General features: G+C 43.9%; 1 protein-coding gene and 1 non-coding gene across 4 annotated transcripts in view; both read left to right on the top strand.

Annotated features, from left to right (window-relative positions):
* The window catches only part of MBD1 (methyl-CpG binding domain protein 1), an 86,841-nt gene that overhangs the window by 31,002 nt on the left and 36,707 nt on the right, over nucleotides 1-19,132 (top strand). For 2 of the 3 annotated variants that reach the window (XM_033172853.1, XM_033172852.1), the window contains 2 exons: nucleotides 8,883-8,933; nucleotides 12,512-12,568. In XM_033172853.1, coding sequence (XP_033028744.1) covers nucleotides 8,883-8,933; nucleotides 12,512-12,568 — 108 coding nt within the window. Of the gene's footprint in view, nucleotides 1-8,882; nucleotides 8,934-9,356; nucleotides 9,426-9,887; nucleotides 9,966-11,079; nucleotides 11,146-12,511; nucleotides 12,569-19,132 lie in introns of all 3 variants that reach the window. The other variant, XM_033172851.1, reaches the window with a different exon arrangement.
* Nucleotides 15,487-15,593, top strand: LOC117061334. The gene has a single exon (XR_004428068.1). It is a non-coding gene; the product is annotated as a U6 spliceosomal RNA (small nuclear RNA).

The following is a 19,132-nucleotide window of genomic DNA, read 5'->3' on the forward strand; positions in this document are numbered from 1 at the left end:
CATCTATACTGCCATCCTCCTCCTGCAACGGCATTGTGTTTTCCAAGTTGTCTCCAATCTCAAACTGTTCATTCTGTACAGTTGCTTGTATTTCATCCTTCTGTCCCCAGTGCTGTGTCTTATTTATTAAGACCTGCATAAGTTGCAAAAACCTCTTTTGAAACTGCAAAGGCCATTTTCGCTTCTCCATGTTCAGGGTTAGTAAACAGATTTGTAGTCAAAACAATCACTTCCTCTCCTCCTTCGGTGCCATTGTTCTTTGTTCTTGCCAGATTCTCTAAGACCCCTGAAAGGAGGGGTATATAATTCCTGAAACCACTTAGTCCACAGGTGTCAGACACAAGGCCCGCGGGCCTAATCCGGCCCGCCAGACCCCGTCATGTGGCCCGCGCGCGCCTCCCTCCCTCCCGGCGCCCGCCCACCCGCAACGGGAGGGAGGGCGCGTGCGCTCACTGCACGGAGGGCCGGAGCTGCCATTTAGGCCAACTAGGTGGCCGCCACGCTCCTGGCCCTCCTGCGCCCGCCCACTTCTCCAGCTGGCCGGCGGCCCGCCTTCGGGAGGCTGAGGCAGGCGCTGCTGCTGCTGCTGCTCTGCTCTGTCATGCGTCCTCCCTCGTTTCTGCCAGCGCAGGCGCAGCAGCAGACAGCAGCAGTTTCCCTCCTGTTTGGCTGCTGCTGCTGCTGCTGCTGGCGTGGAGGCGGAGCTGCTGGCTGGATTCGACGCGAGGCGACAACGACGAGGTAAAGGCAGCTGCGGGCTGGGCCAGGGGTGGCGGGCGAGGGGGAAGCCCTCTTTCTAAAAATAGGCAGCGGCGCCACTATTTCCACAGGTAACTCGCTGCTGGAGTCTCCAGCACAGCTTTGCAAGTGAGTTGCGAGGCTGCGAGGCTGAGGCTGTGCATGCCTCATGTTGAAGAGGGAGCCTGAGCCAGCTCCCGCAGATCAATTGTCTCCAGTCTCCGTGGAAGCCCGTTCCTGCCTTTCCCTCATTGGATCTGTTGATCACTTTCCCGATCACTTCCCCCCTCCCTCTTGTACCGCGCCTGGCTGCTGCTGCTTGAGGCTCTCTTTTTCTCTCTTGCGGGGAGGGGTCTGGGGAGGCGAGGGGGGTGGAGAGAAACGTTTCATTCAGGCTAAACTGGCAGTAATTTAATCCGATCCCTCTGCTGAGAACAGACAGCAGTCGTGGTCCTTTAGAAATTCAGACAGCTCCCCCTGCCCCCCCCCATGTTTTTGGTGTAATACAGATTCAACCCTAAAGCCAAATCGCATCGAGGAGCCCCCTTGCTGTGTCGTTGCTGGGCGTTTGCCTTGCCCGGTAAGTACGGCTGAGGTGTGACAGCGCAGGTCTAGCCGTGCCTGCTCAGAAGTAAAGTAATGAATCGCCATTCATTGTGGTTTATCTTATTTGTCTCAAGCCTTGCGCACCGATGAGACGCAGAAGCCCCTTGTGCGAGCAGGCAGGACAGGACCCCGCCTGCCTCTCCCCTGCCCTCTGTCCCGCCCACCTCTCTCCTGATTTCTCCTTTTTTCACTTTCCCCTCTTCGCCTCTCCTCCTCTTTATGGTTTACCTGTTTTCCCCATCCCCCTTTTCCCTCCTTTCCCCCCTCGGTCACATCTTTTTCCAGCCTTTCTTTCTCTTCCCCACTTTCCCCACTTTCCCCACTTACCAAATTCTATTTTCCTCTCCTCTTTTCCACATCCTTCCTTTCCCCTCTTTCTTTCTTTCTTTTTCTCCTTCCTTCCTTCCTGTCTTTCTTCCTCTCCCTCATTCTTATTCTTTCTCTCCCTCTCCTTTCTTTCTTCTCTCCCTCTTTCTTTTTCTTTCCTTCTTTATTCCCTTCCTTCTTTCCTACTCTTCTTTCTCTCCCCTCTTTCCTCCCTCTCTCCCTCCCTCTCCTGCATGTAACAGATTGCTTTGTGCCTGGGTCTTCTCACATGGTGACTATTCAGTAGGCATGGTGCTTGTTTACTAATTAATGGGTTTCTGTATGCTAGTCCTATCAGAAGGGCCATGATTTACACCAGTGCCACCGTGCTCTCCTTTCACCCCGAGTTAAAATGATTGAAGTAGTGCACGGAGTGGACACATAGTCCTACAGATAAAACCGGCCCTTTGAGGGTGACCAAACTGCTGATGCGGCCCCCGATGAATTTGAGTTTGACACCCCTGACTTAGTCAGATAGTTTTTACAACCTAATTGCTTTCAGCAGGAAAGCCAATTACAGAAGTTATTTCTTTGTTTCAAGTCTTCTGACAACAGCTTCGGAAATTGTAACACTGTTCCGCTGTGTCAGCCGTCAGGGAAACGACCTCCGTTTTTTATTTCCCTTCCAAGCCAAATTTTTAGATGAATTTCCTTTGAAAAATAGTTACTTACAAAGTCCAAATAATTCCAAATCAAAGAGGAATTGAGCGCTCTTTCTGGCAGTGAGTGAGGGACAGGTAATGGACAATCTGCCAGTGAAAGCTCATCCTCCCCGACCCGGGGAGGGGGGGGCTACAAGGATAATTACTCTCATATTATCCTTAAGTAACTGAACAGTCGGAGTCTGCTATCATGGGAACAGCCGTGCGCCATGGCAGTCCGCGCCAGAAAACCAGAGTCCCCCCACTTCTGAGGGGGTCTGTTCCACTGTTCAGCAGCTCTTACTGTCAGAAAGTTCTTCCTGATGTTTAGCTGGAATCTCCTTTCTTGTAACTTGAACCCATTGGTTTGGCTCTTTCCCTCTGGAGCAGGAGAAGACAATCTTGCTCCATCTCCCATGCGGCAGCCCTTTAGATTTTTGAAGATGTCTAGCATGTCTGCTCTCCGTCTCTTCTTATTCAGGCTTATCAAGTATTGAAGATGTCTTAGTTTTGATTTGAAGTAGTGAGTTAAACTGACAAGCAGTTCTGAACTCAAAAGCCCTTTACAGACTTAAACTTCCACCTGGAATGTTGCTTCTGATTACTGTCTTATCTAGGTAGCAGGGATCTCTCATGGTTCAATGTAGGAGGACAATTCTGAGAACTTGAACCCTTGACATTTTATTCAAATCAACTTTCTCCATTGATGGCTAGAAAAATTCAAAAGCCATTCATCACTGTAGCATTCAGTAGAGGTTGTTGATTAAGAAGAGCACACACAACTAGTTTTTTATTTTTATTTTCAATTGTTTTCATATCCTTTTGATTTGCATGCCCCCCATTTTTCTTGTTTTTAAGTGGGTTGTAAGGGCACTTGGTGGGATGTGCCTGGGAGGAGAGGAGCAGGGGGAAGCCCTAGGTAGGGGGAGGTATGGCAGGCCAGGTAAGGGGCACATGGCCCAGGCAGTTAGTGACTGTGCCGTGTGCCAGTCTCTCCTCCAACCTGGGGAATTGTGGTTGTCATATCAGCCAGCCCTCTGGTCTGCAACTGCTGCTGTTGAATGCCAGGTCAGCCCAGAATAAAATCTCCCTTATCCATGATCTGATTATGGATGAGGAGGCTGGCATGTATTACTCAAACTGGGTTGGTGAACAGGGTGGAGCAGCTGTGACCACCTGGGTACTCAGTGCAGCATCAGGCAGACTCAAGGGTCAGGGAGGGGGAGTTGCTGTGGTTTATGGAGATTATCTCCATGCTCTCTTTCCAGTTGGGGGGATCTAGAGTTTGTGTTTCTGGCGTTGGGCAAATGGGATAGATTAGGCATTCTGTTGGTTTACCACCCGCCTTGCTGCCCAGCAGTCTTCCTGCCGGAGGTGACAGAGCTGGTCTCAGAGGCGGTGTGAGGACTCCCAGACTGTTGGTTCTGGGAGACTTCAACATCCATGCCGAGGCAGCTCGCTCTTGGGTGGCTCAGGACTTCATGGCTGCCATGACAACCATGGGGCTGTCCCAACATGTCACCGGTCCAACGCACATGGCAGGCCACACTCTGGACCTTGTTTTCTCAACTGGGCAGGAAGAGGGTGATTTGAAAGTAGGGGACATTGACATCAGTCCCTTGTCATGGTCAGATCACTTCCTGTTGAGATTTAGGATATCAGCACCTTTTTCCCTCCAAAGAGGTGGGGGACCTATCAGGAAGGTCCGCCTGCGGAGGCTGATGGATCCAGTGGGATTCCAAACGGCTTGGGGTGGTGGTGGTTCCAGCTGATATGACTGGCTCTCCTGTCAAAGCCCTGGCTGACCTCTGGAACACCCGAATGGCTTGGGCTATTGACATGATCATCCCTGAGCACCCTCTCCCACTTTGTGGAGCCCATTTAGCCCCCTGGTATACTCCAGAGCTTAGGGCAAAGAAACAAGCTGGGAGATGGCTTGAACACAAGTGGAGGAAAGATCCGAATGAATGCAACCGAACACCAGTAAGGGCTCAGTATCGAGCCCAGTGCTGGATTTACGTATAAGCTAAACAAGCTGTAGCTTAGGGCCCCACTCTCTTTGGGGCCACCAAAAAAATTTAAGGAAAAAAACCAGGATGTACATTTCCAAAATATAAGATAAAAAACAAATAAAATAAAACCTACATAATTTTAAGTTAGAGCTTAATAATTATTTCACTATTAATATACTACTTCTTAATTGTATTTCACTATTAATATATTTCTTAATTGTATTTCAGTTCAACAATTACTTTGATAAAATATATATTTTGTTATGTGCAAATGGCTTTAGATACCTATTAGGTCCATAAATTACTATATAGCATATATTCAACACAAAAAACAGCGACAATTTGTTGTTGTCAAAGGACAGCTGGACATATAAAGGCCCCATTACTTTCAGTAGCTTAGGGCCTCATCAAACCTAAATCTGGCCCTGATTGAGCCTACCTAGTAGCAGTGAAGGCAGGAAAGAAGGCCTACTTTGCTGCCTCAATTGCATCTTCATTATGTTGTCTGGCAGAGCTTTTCTGGGCCTTTTACAGGCTGATTCAAAGGAGGTGGAAGAACCAACGGTAGCTCGCTATGACTTATTTTAATTTGTATTTTAATCTGTTATTTTAAATTGATCGTTTTTATGTTTTTTGTTGTGATTTTAATTGATGTTAGCCGCCCTGAGCCCGGTTCTCTGGCTGGGAAGGGCGGGGTATAAATAAAATTATTATTATTATTATTATTATTATTTGCAAGACATTTTGAGGATAAGATCGCTTGCATCCACCAAGACCTTGACTCTGCTGTTATAGCAGATGAATCTCATGGGGTGTCCAGAGCACAGTCTAGTCCTGTTGTGTTGGATGCGTTTCAGTTGGTAAGGCTTGAGGGTGTGGACAAGGTGCTCGGATCGCTCAGGGCCCCACTTGCGCTCTGGACCCTTGCCCCTCCTGGCTGATAAAAACCAGCAGGGAGGGAACAGCTGGCTGGGCCAGGGAGGTGCCTGTTTGAAGGAGGCAGTGGTAAAACCACTCCTTAAGAAACCTTCCCTGGATTTGGAAAACCTGACTAACCACTGGCTAACTAGCAACTGCTAATCTTCCTTTTCTGAGCAAGGTTCTGGAGTGAGTGATCACAGACCAGAACCAGGCGCTTTGGGGAGAAACTGATTTTCTGTTTCCATTTCAGTTGGGGTTTAGGCCTGGTTTTGGCACAGAAACTGCTTTGGTCGCCCTGTATGATGACCTCTGTCGAGAGAGAGACAAGGGAAACATGTCCCTGTTAATTCTCCTCTACCTCTCAGCGGCTTTCAATACCATCGACCATGGTATCCTTCTGGAGTGGCTGCCTGAACTAGGGGTGGGTGGCACTGCTTTGCAGTGGTTCCAGTCCTACTTGCATGGTCGTTCCCAGAGGGTGTTGCTTGGGGAATGCATTTCAGCCCTGTGGAACCTTCAATGCGGGGTTCTGCAGGGCTCAATCCTATCCCCCATGATGTTTAACATGTACATGAAACCGCTGGGTGGGGTTATCTGGAGGTTTGGAGTACGTTGTCAGCTGTATGCTGATGACACTCACCTCTGCTTCTCCTTTACATCTGCAGGTGAGGCAGTGGAAGTGCTGGACCAGTATCTTGCCTCAGTAATGGAACCAACAAACTGAAACTCAATCCAGATATGGTTGAGGCACTGTTAGTGGGTAGTTCCCTAGACCAGATGGGTGGGAGGTCGCCTGCTCTTGATGGGGTTACACTTCCTCTGGAGAAGTGGGTACATATCTTGGGGGTATTCCTGGATCCTTTGCTGTTGCTCAAGGCTCAGGTGGCCTCAGTGGCACAGAGTGTCTTCCATCAGCTTCAGCTGGTGGCCCAGCTAAGCCCCTATCTGGACAGGGATAGCCTAACTACTGCTGTCTATGCTCTGGTAACTTCAAGGTTAGATTACTGCAATACGTTATATGTAGGGCTTCCTCTGAAGGCAGTTCGGAAACGTCAGCTAGTGCAGAATTCAGTGGCTAGGTTGCTCACCGGAGCAAGACTGTTTGAGCATCTCATGCTGATGCTCAACTTTACTGGCTACCAATTAGTTTCCAGGCCCAATTCAAAGTGCTGGTTTTGACCTATAAAGCCTTAAACGGCTCAGGACTGCAAAACCTCAAGGACTGCCTCTTTCCATGTGAACCTACCTGGTCCCTGAGATCATCTTCTGAGGCCCTTCTTCATGTGCCTCCTCCTCGAGAGGTCTGGAGTGTGGCAACACAAGAACAAGAGCTTCTCTGCAGTGGCCCCCTGACTGTGTTTCCCCAGGGAAGTTTGCCTGACACTTTCATTATACATCTTTAGGCTCCAGGCAAAACCGTTCCTTTTTAACCAGGCCTTTGGTTGATTTGATTGACATCTATGCTCTTTTAAAATGTGTGGGTTTTTTGGGGGGGGTAATTGGGTTGTTTATATTTTGATTATATAGTTTGTGGTTGTATATTTTTATTTTCTTCTGTGAACCACCCTGAGACCTCCGGGTATATGGTGGTATATAAATTAAAATATAATATAATAAATAAATAAATAAATAAATAAATAAATAAATAAATAAAAATTGCTGTTATAACCCATCCTACCTATGGTTACTAAATAACCTTTAAAACGTGGCTCACAAAGGCATCTAAAAGTAAAGTGGTGACAAATTCTACAGGTAGGATAAGGATATATATTTGTTATAGCAAGAGGCCTATTGAATTCATTGGATGGCTTTGAGGTGTTTGGGCATTTAATGAATAAATATTCACTCCTTATCCCCTTCTGTGGGAGTTTACAGTATGAAGCTTACATAGACGTTGCTTCAAATAACTTACAACAACAGCAACTTTGAAATGCTGGCTTACTGTTCCACGAAAGATCTCCCTCTTTTATTTACAGATGCTTTTATCTTCTCCAGTACTATTACAACTGTTGAAATGAAGTGGCCAGCGTTGTGTATGCTACTTGGATAAGGAAGGACCAAAGACTTAAATTGGTTGCTTTCACTTTCTACCTTCCGATATCCTTTTCCACTTGTCTGCGGAGTGAGTTCCTCAGAAGTATTGGCCTTGCATTTTGAGACTTACTGTTGCCCTGGGCAAACTGACAATGTAGCCTAATAAATTTTAAACAGTTTCCTGCAGCTGCATATTGCTGGGGGAAATCAAAGTCACAGGCAAGCTTTCTTGGGTACTGCTATTCCCCTCCCTTGAGGAATCCTTGATAGACTATAAAGGAACCCCATATGGTATAGTAACTTTTTTTTACTCCATGCTTCACTTTACTTCCAAGGATCCTCAACTTCTGGATCATTTAGGATGAGTTGGGATCTCCCCTTTAAATATTATTGCATACGTTGAAATTCCTGACATAAGCATCAATTTCATGTGATCCATAGTTGGTCTCTCTGCTTCAAGAGCAACATTAAAAAGGTAAAGAAAACTCTGACAATTATGTCCATTCGCGAACGACTCTGGGGTTGCAGCGCTCATCTCGCTTTAAAGGCCGAGGGAGCCGGCATTTTTCTGCTTTGGCAGACAGTTCCACAGACATGCTGGGTCATGTGGCCAGCATGACTAAGCTGCTTCTGGGTAAACCAGAGCAGCGCATGGAAATGCCATTTACCTTCCCGCGGGCAGCCTAAATATGTAGCACATGTAGAAATACCTCTTAACACTTACAGGAATGAGCCTAACCTCCTTCCTCGCCCCATTCCAAACTCACATATTTTCTACTGTGGCAAGGCCATGAGGAGGAGACCAAAACATTTTATTAATCACAGATTAGTAGCTTGTCCAAACCTTTAACTATAGCTTAATCTTAACTCTGAATAGAGGAAACAAGCCAGCTTCATAAACTATAGTTTGAAGTAGGCTTGTTTCTATTAACCATAGTTAAGATTAAACCACAGTTTGTTGAGTTTTGTGGTAAATCAAACACAGAACCTAAAATGTCTTGAGGTCCTCCTGCTACAGCCCTGTGGTATGGTTATCACAGAATTCAGTTCCTTGACAATCCTCTTTCTTTCTTTCTTTGGCAGTTTCTAGCCTTTATGGCTGTGAAATTATACATGAAAATATGAGGGCACACATGAAAATATGAGGGCACTGCTTGCTGAAATCTCAGAAGCCAGAGAGGTTTTCAGGAGGAGGGGTAGAGGGTCATTGCCCTGTATAGCTCTTTACTCTCAAACATGATTAGGAAATACTTAAAATTAGATAAAACAAGGGATGATGGGAATCTGAATAATGTGCACTGTTTATACGTGTTGTCGGATTCTGCTTTCCTTGATGAGAATGGTCACTTTTCATGGTCAGTGCAGAATTTGCCACATCTGGAGACTGCTCTCCCATCTTCTGGGTCATTCTTCTTCTGGAAAAGGCTTTAGCTTGCTCTGTGAATATTCTGCTTGCCCTTCCTGTTTGCACATACTCTTGGGTTGTGTGTTTTGAGATTTGTATTGATACTAAATGGGGTGCTGACCTGTAGCTCTGGCACTAACCATCTCTTGATCCTTTCAGAAAAAAATTCCACCCAAGAAAGATGGCTACAGCACGAAGAAGCTTACAGTAGTAAGTACCTGCTGTGTTGCCTTCTCTGGGCTTGACATCTCTTAGTTGATTCCATTCCTGTGGGTGTTGTGCTCCTTTATTCCATTTGTATTGCTTCATAGATTTACATGTAGCCTCTTTGTTTCTAGAAAAGCTCCTCTCTTGCCATTGGTATGTTTTCCCCTCTTGTTCAGTCATCAGTCATGGTGAGGGCCTGCAGCTTGGCAGGCTAATGTAGGGAGCAGCAGCATGCTGATCTCATGTTCCTCTTTTGATGAAGGCTGTACTAGCCATCAGTTGCAATATGGAGACCTTGGGCATAACTTTCTCTGGGTTTGTATTTGTTCTTGGGGAGATATCTTGGCATCTTGTTTCCTCCTCATCCCTTGGCAAGTGGGTGCTGTGCCTGATGGCCTCTTCTGTCTCTTTCCTGCTTGACACCAGGAAGTCCTCTCCACAGAGGAGACCTTTACGCCAGCACGGCGCCAGCAGAAGAAGTCAGCACCCGTGACAGTGAGTGGTACTGAATCTGCATGCAGCTCATGATAGAGGCAAGAATGTGTGACTGCACACAGTCCATCTGATATTGGACTCAAGTTCTCCCCCCCCTCAAGTCCACATATCATGAGTCTGGGAGTGGTGTGTGTCATAGTGGGTGTCAGAATGCTCAATTTATCAGACAGATAATGGAGAGTTTGATTTATGAATTGGGTAGACCTGGATTTCAATGCCTGCTTGGCTAATAAGTTGATTTTTTTTGGTCAGACACATTCTCTCTGTCATCTTGGAGGGTTGTTAGGATAACCTAGGATAGCCCTCTCATTTCCTTGGATGATGGAACACAATGCTGTGTTTTTCATCAATAATCTTTTAGGATTATATGCCTGGTGTTGGAAGTCCTTGTTCATCTCTTAGCTTTGGGTGTGCCTTTATCTGTTCCTGTATTTCCCCCCTCTTTCCCCCTCTGCTTGCCAGGATGGGCCAGCTCCTAAGGTCCAGCGGGCCCCAAGGGGATGCCACAAGAGGCTGTCAGCTGCACCACCAGCATCCTCAGTGAGTGGGCTTCAAGACATAATGGAGTGTAATTTTTCGGTCCTTGCTGAGCTGATGTGATTGGAAGGCCTGCAGAATGTCGGTTTGCACTTGCCTGGTCTCCCATTCCCTGCTCATTTGGGATATTAATAATAGGGGGAAGAATCGTCAAACCTACTGCTGGCTGGTCACTACCATCGCATTATTCAGAGAGACTGAAATGCAGTTTACAGTAAAGCAGGTTTGGCTATGCTGTCCATAATCTGCAAATGTGGTGTACTGTGGCTTTCTCCAACTGGATCTTCATGAAATAATGAGAGCAAATGTGGCCAATCTTCTTTTGGCGGAGTGTGCTGCAGGTTGAGCCCAGAGGATGATGGTGACACGCTAGTGCCTGCTGCATTAAGCATGTGCCTCTCCTGATTCTGGTTAGTTATATTCCTTAAGTGCTGAGCTGGAGAATAGGCCCTGGCACAGCACTGGAGGGGCAGACAGGCTTGCAGACTTGCAAGTAGACGTGAGCATAAAATTGTTGAAAGGGACCCTAAGGGCCATCTAGTCAACACCCCTGCAATGCAGGAATTTCAACTAGATCATACCCGACAGATGGCCATCCAGCCTCTGCTTTAAAAACCTCGAAGAAAGAAAGTCTACCACCTCTTGTGGGAGTCTATTCCACTATTCTGCATGTTTAGTCAGAATCTCTAAGTTATAGCAACCAAGTACGCTAAGAATCTGTGGATTGTTAGCATACTTGGTTGCTATAACTGGGAATAGGAGGAACTGAGGAATTTATGGATTAGTATAGTGCTAGAAGGAGGAAGATTGAGTCAAAAAGCCGAGGGAAAATAGGTACAATTTAAAGCTCAAGAAGCAGTCCAAAAACACCTGGATCTTACTCCTTCCTTTTATCTTGCCTGCATTAGGCCTTCACTTGAGGCTTTTGGTTTTTCCTGCCCCAAGACTGATATGAGATCTTTGCAAGAGGCTGTCCTCCTTTGGAAGAGGTGTCCTGTTGTCTCTTCTTTCTCCTGGACTGAACTTTCAGGCTGGGTCTGCCTTGGATGACTCTGAGCATGTGGGGATATCTTCACTCTTTCACTTGCTTTCCTTTCTTCCTTTCTTTGGCTGCCAGGATGGGCCCCTTCCCAAGGCCCAGCTTGCTGCATGCTGCCATCGTCGAAAGCGCTCTGCTACCACAGTAAGTGGTTTGATGCTGGATCCTACAAAGATGTTTGTGTTACAGCACATGTTTTTGTGGGTCATGTGGGTATTCTGTTGGAGCAAAAGATGGAGCAGCTCCCCTGTGAAGAAAGGTTGCAGCGTTTGGGCCTTTTTAGTTTAGAGAAAAGGGGAGTAATGGGTGGCGTGACAGAAGTTTATAAAATTACAAGTGGCACGGGAAAAGTGGATAGAGAAAGCTTTTTCTCACTCTTGGGGACCTCCAGTGAGGCCGAATGTTGGAAGATTCAGGACAGAGTAAAAGAAAGTACTTATTCACACAGTACATAGTCAAACTGTGGAATTCACTTCCACAGGAATCAGTGATGGCCACCAACTTAGATGGCTTTGAAAGAGAATTAGACAAGTTCAGGGAGGAGGAGGAGGAGGAGGAGGAGGAGGAGGAGGAGGAGGAGGAGGAGGAGGTGGAGGAGAGGGCCACCAATGACCCTCTAGCCAAGATGGCTGTAGTCTCCTTCCACAGTTAGAGGCAGTAATGCTTTGAAGACCAGTTGCTGGGAATCTTAGGAAGGGAGAAGGTCATTGTGCCCTGCTTACAGGTTTTCCACAGGCATCTGGTTGGCCGCTGTGAGAACAGGATGCTGGACTAAATGGGCCATGGGTCTGATACAGCAGGCTCCTCTTATGTCCATAAGACGTGTTTCACCACCATATGTCAATAAAAGTAAAATACTTGGGTCGAGGTGCAGTTAATAGGCATATTGTGTTTCTTCTCTGATGCTGTCTCTGCCAAGGGGTAGGTGATGTGTCTGCATTGACTTATAGATATGAGCACACTGGATTTGGGCTGTAGACATATATGTGTGTTAACAGCAATACCCATGCTGAGTACCTCCCATATGGGCTTATGCCATCCCTACTGTCCTAATTTTAAGCTTTACTTGGGTATTTGAATCCAGGCTTTGACCAGCTTGTTAGCTATTTGGCTGATCTTTCTGCTGAGAGTGTGGGGAAATGCTCTATGCCAATAAGCCTGGGATGAATTCTACTACAAATGACTTCCAGTTGCAGAAATTTAGGGAGTTTGTGTGTCCTTAAAGTTTTGCAGAGCATGCAGACTGAGTTGCTTGGTTTGGATGGCTTTTGTCATGCTTCCTTCTGATCTTGGTCCCACAAACATTTCACATGGTTGCCTCTTGGGAATGGGCACAACTGTGATTGAATCTCTTTGCAAATGATCTGAATTTGACCAAGTTAGGGAAGCCAGTTCAATCATGCCTCTCCTGTATTTCTCTTAGCTCTTCTCTACTAATTTTATGGGACTTTCCAAATGCAGATCATTTCTGTTTACTCACTGCACCACCTCTTTGTCTCCCTTTTTCTAGAAATGGAAACCCACCTTAGAACGGGATCCTGGAGGCATCCCTATAGTAAGACAAAGGGTAAGTAGGCAACAGGGAGCTATGTTTACACAGTATAATGGTGGACTTGTCTGTCTCACAGCTTTAACTGCCAACAATATCACCTTGGAAAGTATCTTACACAAGTCTAGAGCAACCTGCATACATTATTCTGTTTGAATACTGTGTCCAGTTCTGGGCACCACAATTTAAGAAGGATGTTGGCAAGTTGGAACATGTACAGAGGAGGGCAACCAAGATGATCAAGAGTCTGGAAACCAAGCCTTATCAGGAGCGGTTGAAGGAGCTGGTCTATGACTGTAATAAATTATGATGATTCTATGATTCTTTCCTGGGTAGCCTGGCCGTTCCTTTGAGATGGTGATTATTTAATTTCTGAGACAATGGGAAGGTTCCCTCACCCACTCCCTCCTTCCAGAGAAACATTTGGTAAACATTTGGTCAGTTTTGAGAGTCAGAATGGTTTCCAGGGCTGTTTTTTCTGTGCTGCCTCACACATATGTATGCGTGTCTGCTTGGTACATTAATAACCATTATTATTATATATAAAAGACCTTAATATTCTTACAACAACATAGTACTGGCAATGGAAAAAGGCATGTTTCCTGCTGCCCAGAACCACATGGGCATTTCCTCTCCTCGCATGGTGTCTTCCTATAACGGCCTTCCTGAATGGCTAATGGGACAGCCTGACAACAGGCCAGAGTGAAGGCCCTTCACTGTTTTGGGATTTCAGGGTTGGTTATATATGGCATTTGGGAGGTGATGTACCGGTATCTACTGGTTTCACTGATTAGAAATTTTGGGGATCTGGCTAGGTCTGCTTGACGTTCTGTGTCTTCCACACGCTGTTTAATTATTATTTTTTTAGCTTGTTCATGCCCCTTGTCAAGTAATATCTGTGGGTTGAAGCCTAGAGTATTTATTATATTTTTCAATGCTCGTTTCCATGTCGATTGGAAATCATCCTTAATAGTCAGGGGAGCAAGGCCGCTCGGGAAGAACGATAGTCTCAACCAGTAATTAAGAGTGGCAAGCCACACTCTGATCTTGAGTCTTATGGATCGTTTCAAGACGTATGGTTGCATTGGAGACGTGTTTAGGCACTTGTAGAGCAGATCTTAAGAATTTGGATTGTACCAATTCTAGTGGTGCGCAGTTGGCAGAGGGACCTAATTAGGCACCATATAACAGCTGTGCAATCGATTTAGCCTCAAACAGTTTGAGGGCTGCAGGTATATAGTGTCCACCTTTGGTCCTGAGGTACTTGAGGATAGCATTTGCGCTTCTTTGGGCATTCCCTGCAACGTAGTCGCCGTGGGCTTTTCTGCTTCCCGATGAATGTAGGCTATACCCAGGTATTTGAAGCAAGTGACCTGCTCAATCTTGTGACCATTGATGTACCATGCACTTGGTTTGGGTCTCTTGGCAAAAACCATAATTTTGGTCTTCTGGTAATTGAGTTCCAATTGGCTTTCCTTGCAATATGCTGCCAGTGTTTTCATAGCTCTTTTAAGGTCTATCAGTGTTCTTGAGAGGATTGCTGCGTCATCTGCATAAAGCAGCACCAGTGATTTGTTAGGATCCTCCCTACCCACTTGAAGACTTTTGTTTGTTTTCTGCTTGTTTTATTCTAGAAAATCTCTTAAGGAGATTTGGGAGATAAAATAGCTCATGCAGAAAATCTCAGTGGAAGTGAAATGTCCCAGTTCTTGATCATTGCATCTGAAAGCAAGCAGTGGGCTGCCACAGATTCAGAACCATATTTTGTGAGTGGAGTTATAGAAGCATTTATTTAAAAAGAATGAAAAAATGCCCTCCTTAAGAGGGCAGAGAAGGAAAGGATCATTGGTTGTTTTGCACTGTGGACTTTTATTTGTGGTCCACTTACTGTATTGCCCCAATTCTCTTGGGTTCATCATCATCATAATTTATTGCAGTCATAGACCAGCTTGAAAAGCACAACTGGGACAGCTTTCACAAAAATAAAATATAAGCCTACATGTAAAGCAGTGTACAACAACAGTTTAAAAATTAAAATCTAAGATAAGCGCATATACACATAAAGACCTAAAAATTTGGACTACCATACAAATTGGACCTGACACCCTGGAGGCCGACTTCAACTGTTTTCCTAGCAAACTAATTTGTTTTGGGGGGTGGTCTGCGCCTGCAAATCTGCGTGCAGAATCTGGCGACCATCCAGGTCGTCTTGTGGTCTTTGCCTAAGAGGAGAAAATTGAGTTTAGACTTATCCAGATGGTCAGCAAGCCTCACCAGCTGAGGGTCAGTGGTATCTCTGTGTGCCTCATCATAAAAGGGACATCTAAAAAATAAATGTTTGGGGCCTCCTATTTCCCCTAATGGGCGCGCAAAGTCTTTGAGCAAACAGGACTTTTCCAAATGCTCCTTCCAAAACGGGCGAGGGCAAGGCCGAGCTTCTGGCTAGAGTAAAGGCCCTTCCTATGTTTCTTGATACGAGAAAATAGAGGTATGCGGCCGGGGCTGCAACATACCTCTCATTTTTTACGATTATATAATCGGGGGACCTCAAGCAGTCCTGTTGTCTCTCTGTGTCCATGATTCTTTGCCTGACCACAGATGTTGCTTGGCCCAAGCCCAAGTTTAGAAGGGCTTGAGGAGCAAAGCCCAATTTCTGGAGAGTATTCAGAACTGCTGTCTGCTAGCCAGACTTGAGCCAGTCGCATAGAATCAGTGGGTCTATTCCTCGGGGGAGCAGTTTCAGCGTTAGCCATTTATAGATTGATGTTAAACTAATATAAGCCTCTACTCTCATCCCTGTTTCTAATCTGACCCATGCATTTGAAACACATCTGGGGACTTGTAGGAGGGCTCTGAGGAGTTTGGATTGAACTCTCTCAAGGGGAGTGAAGGAAGAGGATGGGGCCCCCAAGAAGGATCCATAAAGGAGCTGTGCCATGCTCGCTTCGGCAGCACATATACTAAAATTGGAACAATACAGAGAAGACTAGCATGGCCCTGCGCATAAAGGAGCTGTGCCAACATTTTGGCCTTATATAGTTTTAGGACCGCGGGGACGAAAAATCCCCCTTGAGTTCTAAAGAATTTGAGGATACAGTTAGCAGATCTTTCCCCAACACTCCCGGTGGAATTTATATGGATTTTGTTGGATCCTGAGGCCTGGTCTGCCATTCCTAGATACTTGTAACTCGAAACCTGTTCTAATCTGTGACCTTGAAGTTCCCAGCTTCTGGGCTTTGGTTTTTCCCCAAAAGCAAGAATCTTGGTCTTCTGATAATTTAATTTAATTTATTTTTAATATTATTTATTCATTTTATAAGAAAAATACACAAAAAACCCGAGAACAAACATAAAAACAGACAACACAAAAATTGCTTATACAGTTATTAAGGTCGCTTCCCCCGGTCTCCTACTGCTGGATTTCATTGACAAACTTCCTTGACAGTTTATTTCCCCTCTATCATCTTTATTACATCTTAATCTCCTAAACACTCTACTTATCCAACCTATTTTTAGATTTTATCATCATATCATTCAACTTTAAACACTTCCCTATACTATCTTTTCCAATAACTAATTTCTCATTAAACATCTAATTTCTATCTTAATATCAAATCAAATTAAAATCTATTTTTCATGCACCGTCTCCTCTCCCTGGTCACGTAGTCTCGCTGTCAGCTTGGCAAGTCTTTTAGGATCCTTTTTTCCTTTAATCATCATCCTGAAACAATCGGCCAAGTCTTCATTCAAGTCTTTATTCGGCCAGTCCTTCATCTTCTTAATTTCAGTTTGAACTTCAACTCTCATTTTACAGTAATCCTCATTCAGACTCTTTTGTGAAAAAACAATGTCTTGCAATAGAATCATACAGTTGGAAGAGACCACAAGGGCCATCCAATCCAACCCCCTGCCAAGCAGGAAACACCATCAAAGCATTCCTGATAGATGGCTGTCAAGCCTCCGCTTAAAGACCTCCAAAGAAGGAGACTCCACCACACTCCTTGGCAGCAAATCCCACTGCCGAACAGCTCTCACTGTCAGGAAGTTCTTCCTAATGTTTAGGTGGAATCTTCTTTCTTGTAGTTTGAATCCATTGCCCCGTGTCCGCTTCTCTGGAGCAGCAGAAAACAACCTTTCTCCCTCCTCTATATGACATCCTTTTATATATTTGAACATGGCTATCAGATCACCCCTTAACCTTCTCTTCTCCAGGCTAAACATACCCAGCTGCCTAAGCCGTTCCTCATAAGGCATCGTTTCCAGGCCTTTGACCATTTTGGTTGCCCTCTTCTGGAGGGCACTTTCTTTACCTTCTTTACAGTAATAATTTCAATAGGTGACAGCCATCTAGGTGTTTTTGGCTCTAGAAGATTTCTATGCTTGTCCCAAACCCTCAAAAGAGATATTTTAATGATGTGAGTATTGAATCCTTTATGCATTTTTAATTTGTCTTCCACCATGTATGCATGCCATCCAAATTTATTTTCAATTCCCTCCAAATCTAATAATTCTTGATTTTCTAATGTAATCCATTCTTTTAACCATAAAAAGCAAGCAGCGTCATAGATCCGGTAAGGCTAGTCCTCCCCTATTTTTGATGTCAATTAATAATTTATATTTAATCCTAGCTGGTTTGTTATTCCAAATGAATTTAAATCTTTCCTCCATTGTTTAAATTGTTCTGACCCTGTTGCCAAAATCGGTAGCATCTGAAATAAATATAGCATTTTTGGCAATATGTTCATTTTAATGGCTGCTATTTTCCCCAATAATGATAAATTTAGTCTGCTCCAAATATCCAAATTTTGACCTCTTTCCATTTACTTATATAGTTATCCTTGAATAGATTAATTGTATTATTAGATATCCAAATACCTAAATATTTTGCTTTTTTTACTACTTTTAATCCCACCTTTTCCTGCAATTCCTCAATTTCCTCTCCTGTTAAGTTTTTGGTTAACATGTTGGTTTTATTCCTATTCAAATCTAATCCTGCCAATTTTCCAAATTCAATAATTCTAGTCAGAGCTTGGGGGATGCTTTCTGATGGTTTCTCCACAGTGATTATAACATCATCGGCAAAGGCTTTTGTTTTGTGTATATTTTTACCAATTTTAATTCCTTTAATATAATCATCTTTTCTTAAATTTTCCAATAGAAATTCAAGTGTCAAAATAAATAGAAGGGGGGATAATGGGCACCCCTGCCTGCCCTATAAATTTTTAACTCCTCCGAGATCTCACCATTTATTATCAGCTTTGCTCTCTGAGTTTTATAAATTGAGTCTATTCCATTATAGATTTTCCTCCCAAATCCCAATGTTATTAAACTTTCTTTAAGGAAGGCCCAGGACACTTTATCGAATGCTTTCTCTGCATCGAGTAAGAGAAACGCTGCTTTTTTAAATCAATTTTCATATTCAAATATTCCAAGATATCTATCACATTTCCTATATTACTACGGATATATCTATTTGGTAGGAATCCTGCCTGGTCTTTATTTATTAATTTTCCCATCACCCCTTTCAACCTATTAGCTACAATCTCTGCAAACAGTTTGTAATCACTATTTAGCAAAGAGATTGGTCTAAAATTTTGGACTTGGCATCGATCTGTACCTTGTTTGGGAATCATTGAAATGGATGCCTCCTCCCATGATTTTGGAATGTTCCCTCCTTCACAAATTTTATTCATTAATAACTTTAAAGGCTCTACTAATAACTTTCCAAACTTTTTGTAGTATATAGCAGGCAACCCATCCGTGCCAGGTGATTTCCCTGTTTTAGCTTTTTTAATCACTCCTTGTGCTTCCATCAATGTAATCGGCTCCTCTAATTGCTTTTTATTTTCATCATCAATCTTCAATAAAGTCGTCCTTTTTAAATAATTTTCTATATCCAATTTACTACAACTTTCTGATGTATATAATTTTGCATAGAATTTCACAAAAGAATTTGAGATTTCTTTAGGATCTCTGATTAATCTACCATTCTCTATTAATTTATCAATTTCTCTCTCTCTTTTTTTTTAATTGCCAGGCTAAATACCTTCCTGCCTTATTTGAATATTCAAAACTTTTTTGTCGTACATACCTTATTTTACTTTCAATTTCTTTATCAATAATGCTTGAGATTTGGGTTGTAATAATTTTATATTCTTTTTTAATTCCTCCTTCTTTTGCATTTTAGCTTTCCCTAATTCTATTTCTAATTTCCTTGCCTCCTTTAGGAGGTTATCTAGTTTTTTCTCCTTTTCTTTTTTTTGCCAGCTACTTTGGCTTATAAAAAATCCCCTAATCACCGCTTTCCCCAGCGTCCCACACCGTTTCAATATTTATTTCTTGATTTAAATTATTTTCAAAATATTCTTTCAATACCCGTTCAGCTTTATTTACTACCCTCTTATCTTCTAGTAGAATCTCATTTAATTTCCATCTTTTAACTCCACTCTTTTTGCCTACTATTTCCATCATAACTGGGCTATGGTCAGAGATAGTTCTGGGTAATATTTCTATTTTTTTACACCTTAATAGCAATTCTTTAGATGTCCAAATCGAATCAATTCTGCTTTCAGAATCTTTCAC

This window comes from Lacerta agilis, chromosome 16 (assembly GCF_009819535.1).
Source record: "Lacerta agilis isolate rLacAgi1 chromosome 16, rLacAgi1.pri, whole genome shotgun sequence".
Classification (NCBI taxonomy): domain Eukaryota; kingdom Metazoa; phylum Chordata; class Lepidosauria; order Squamata; family Lacertidae; genus Lacerta; species Lacerta agilis.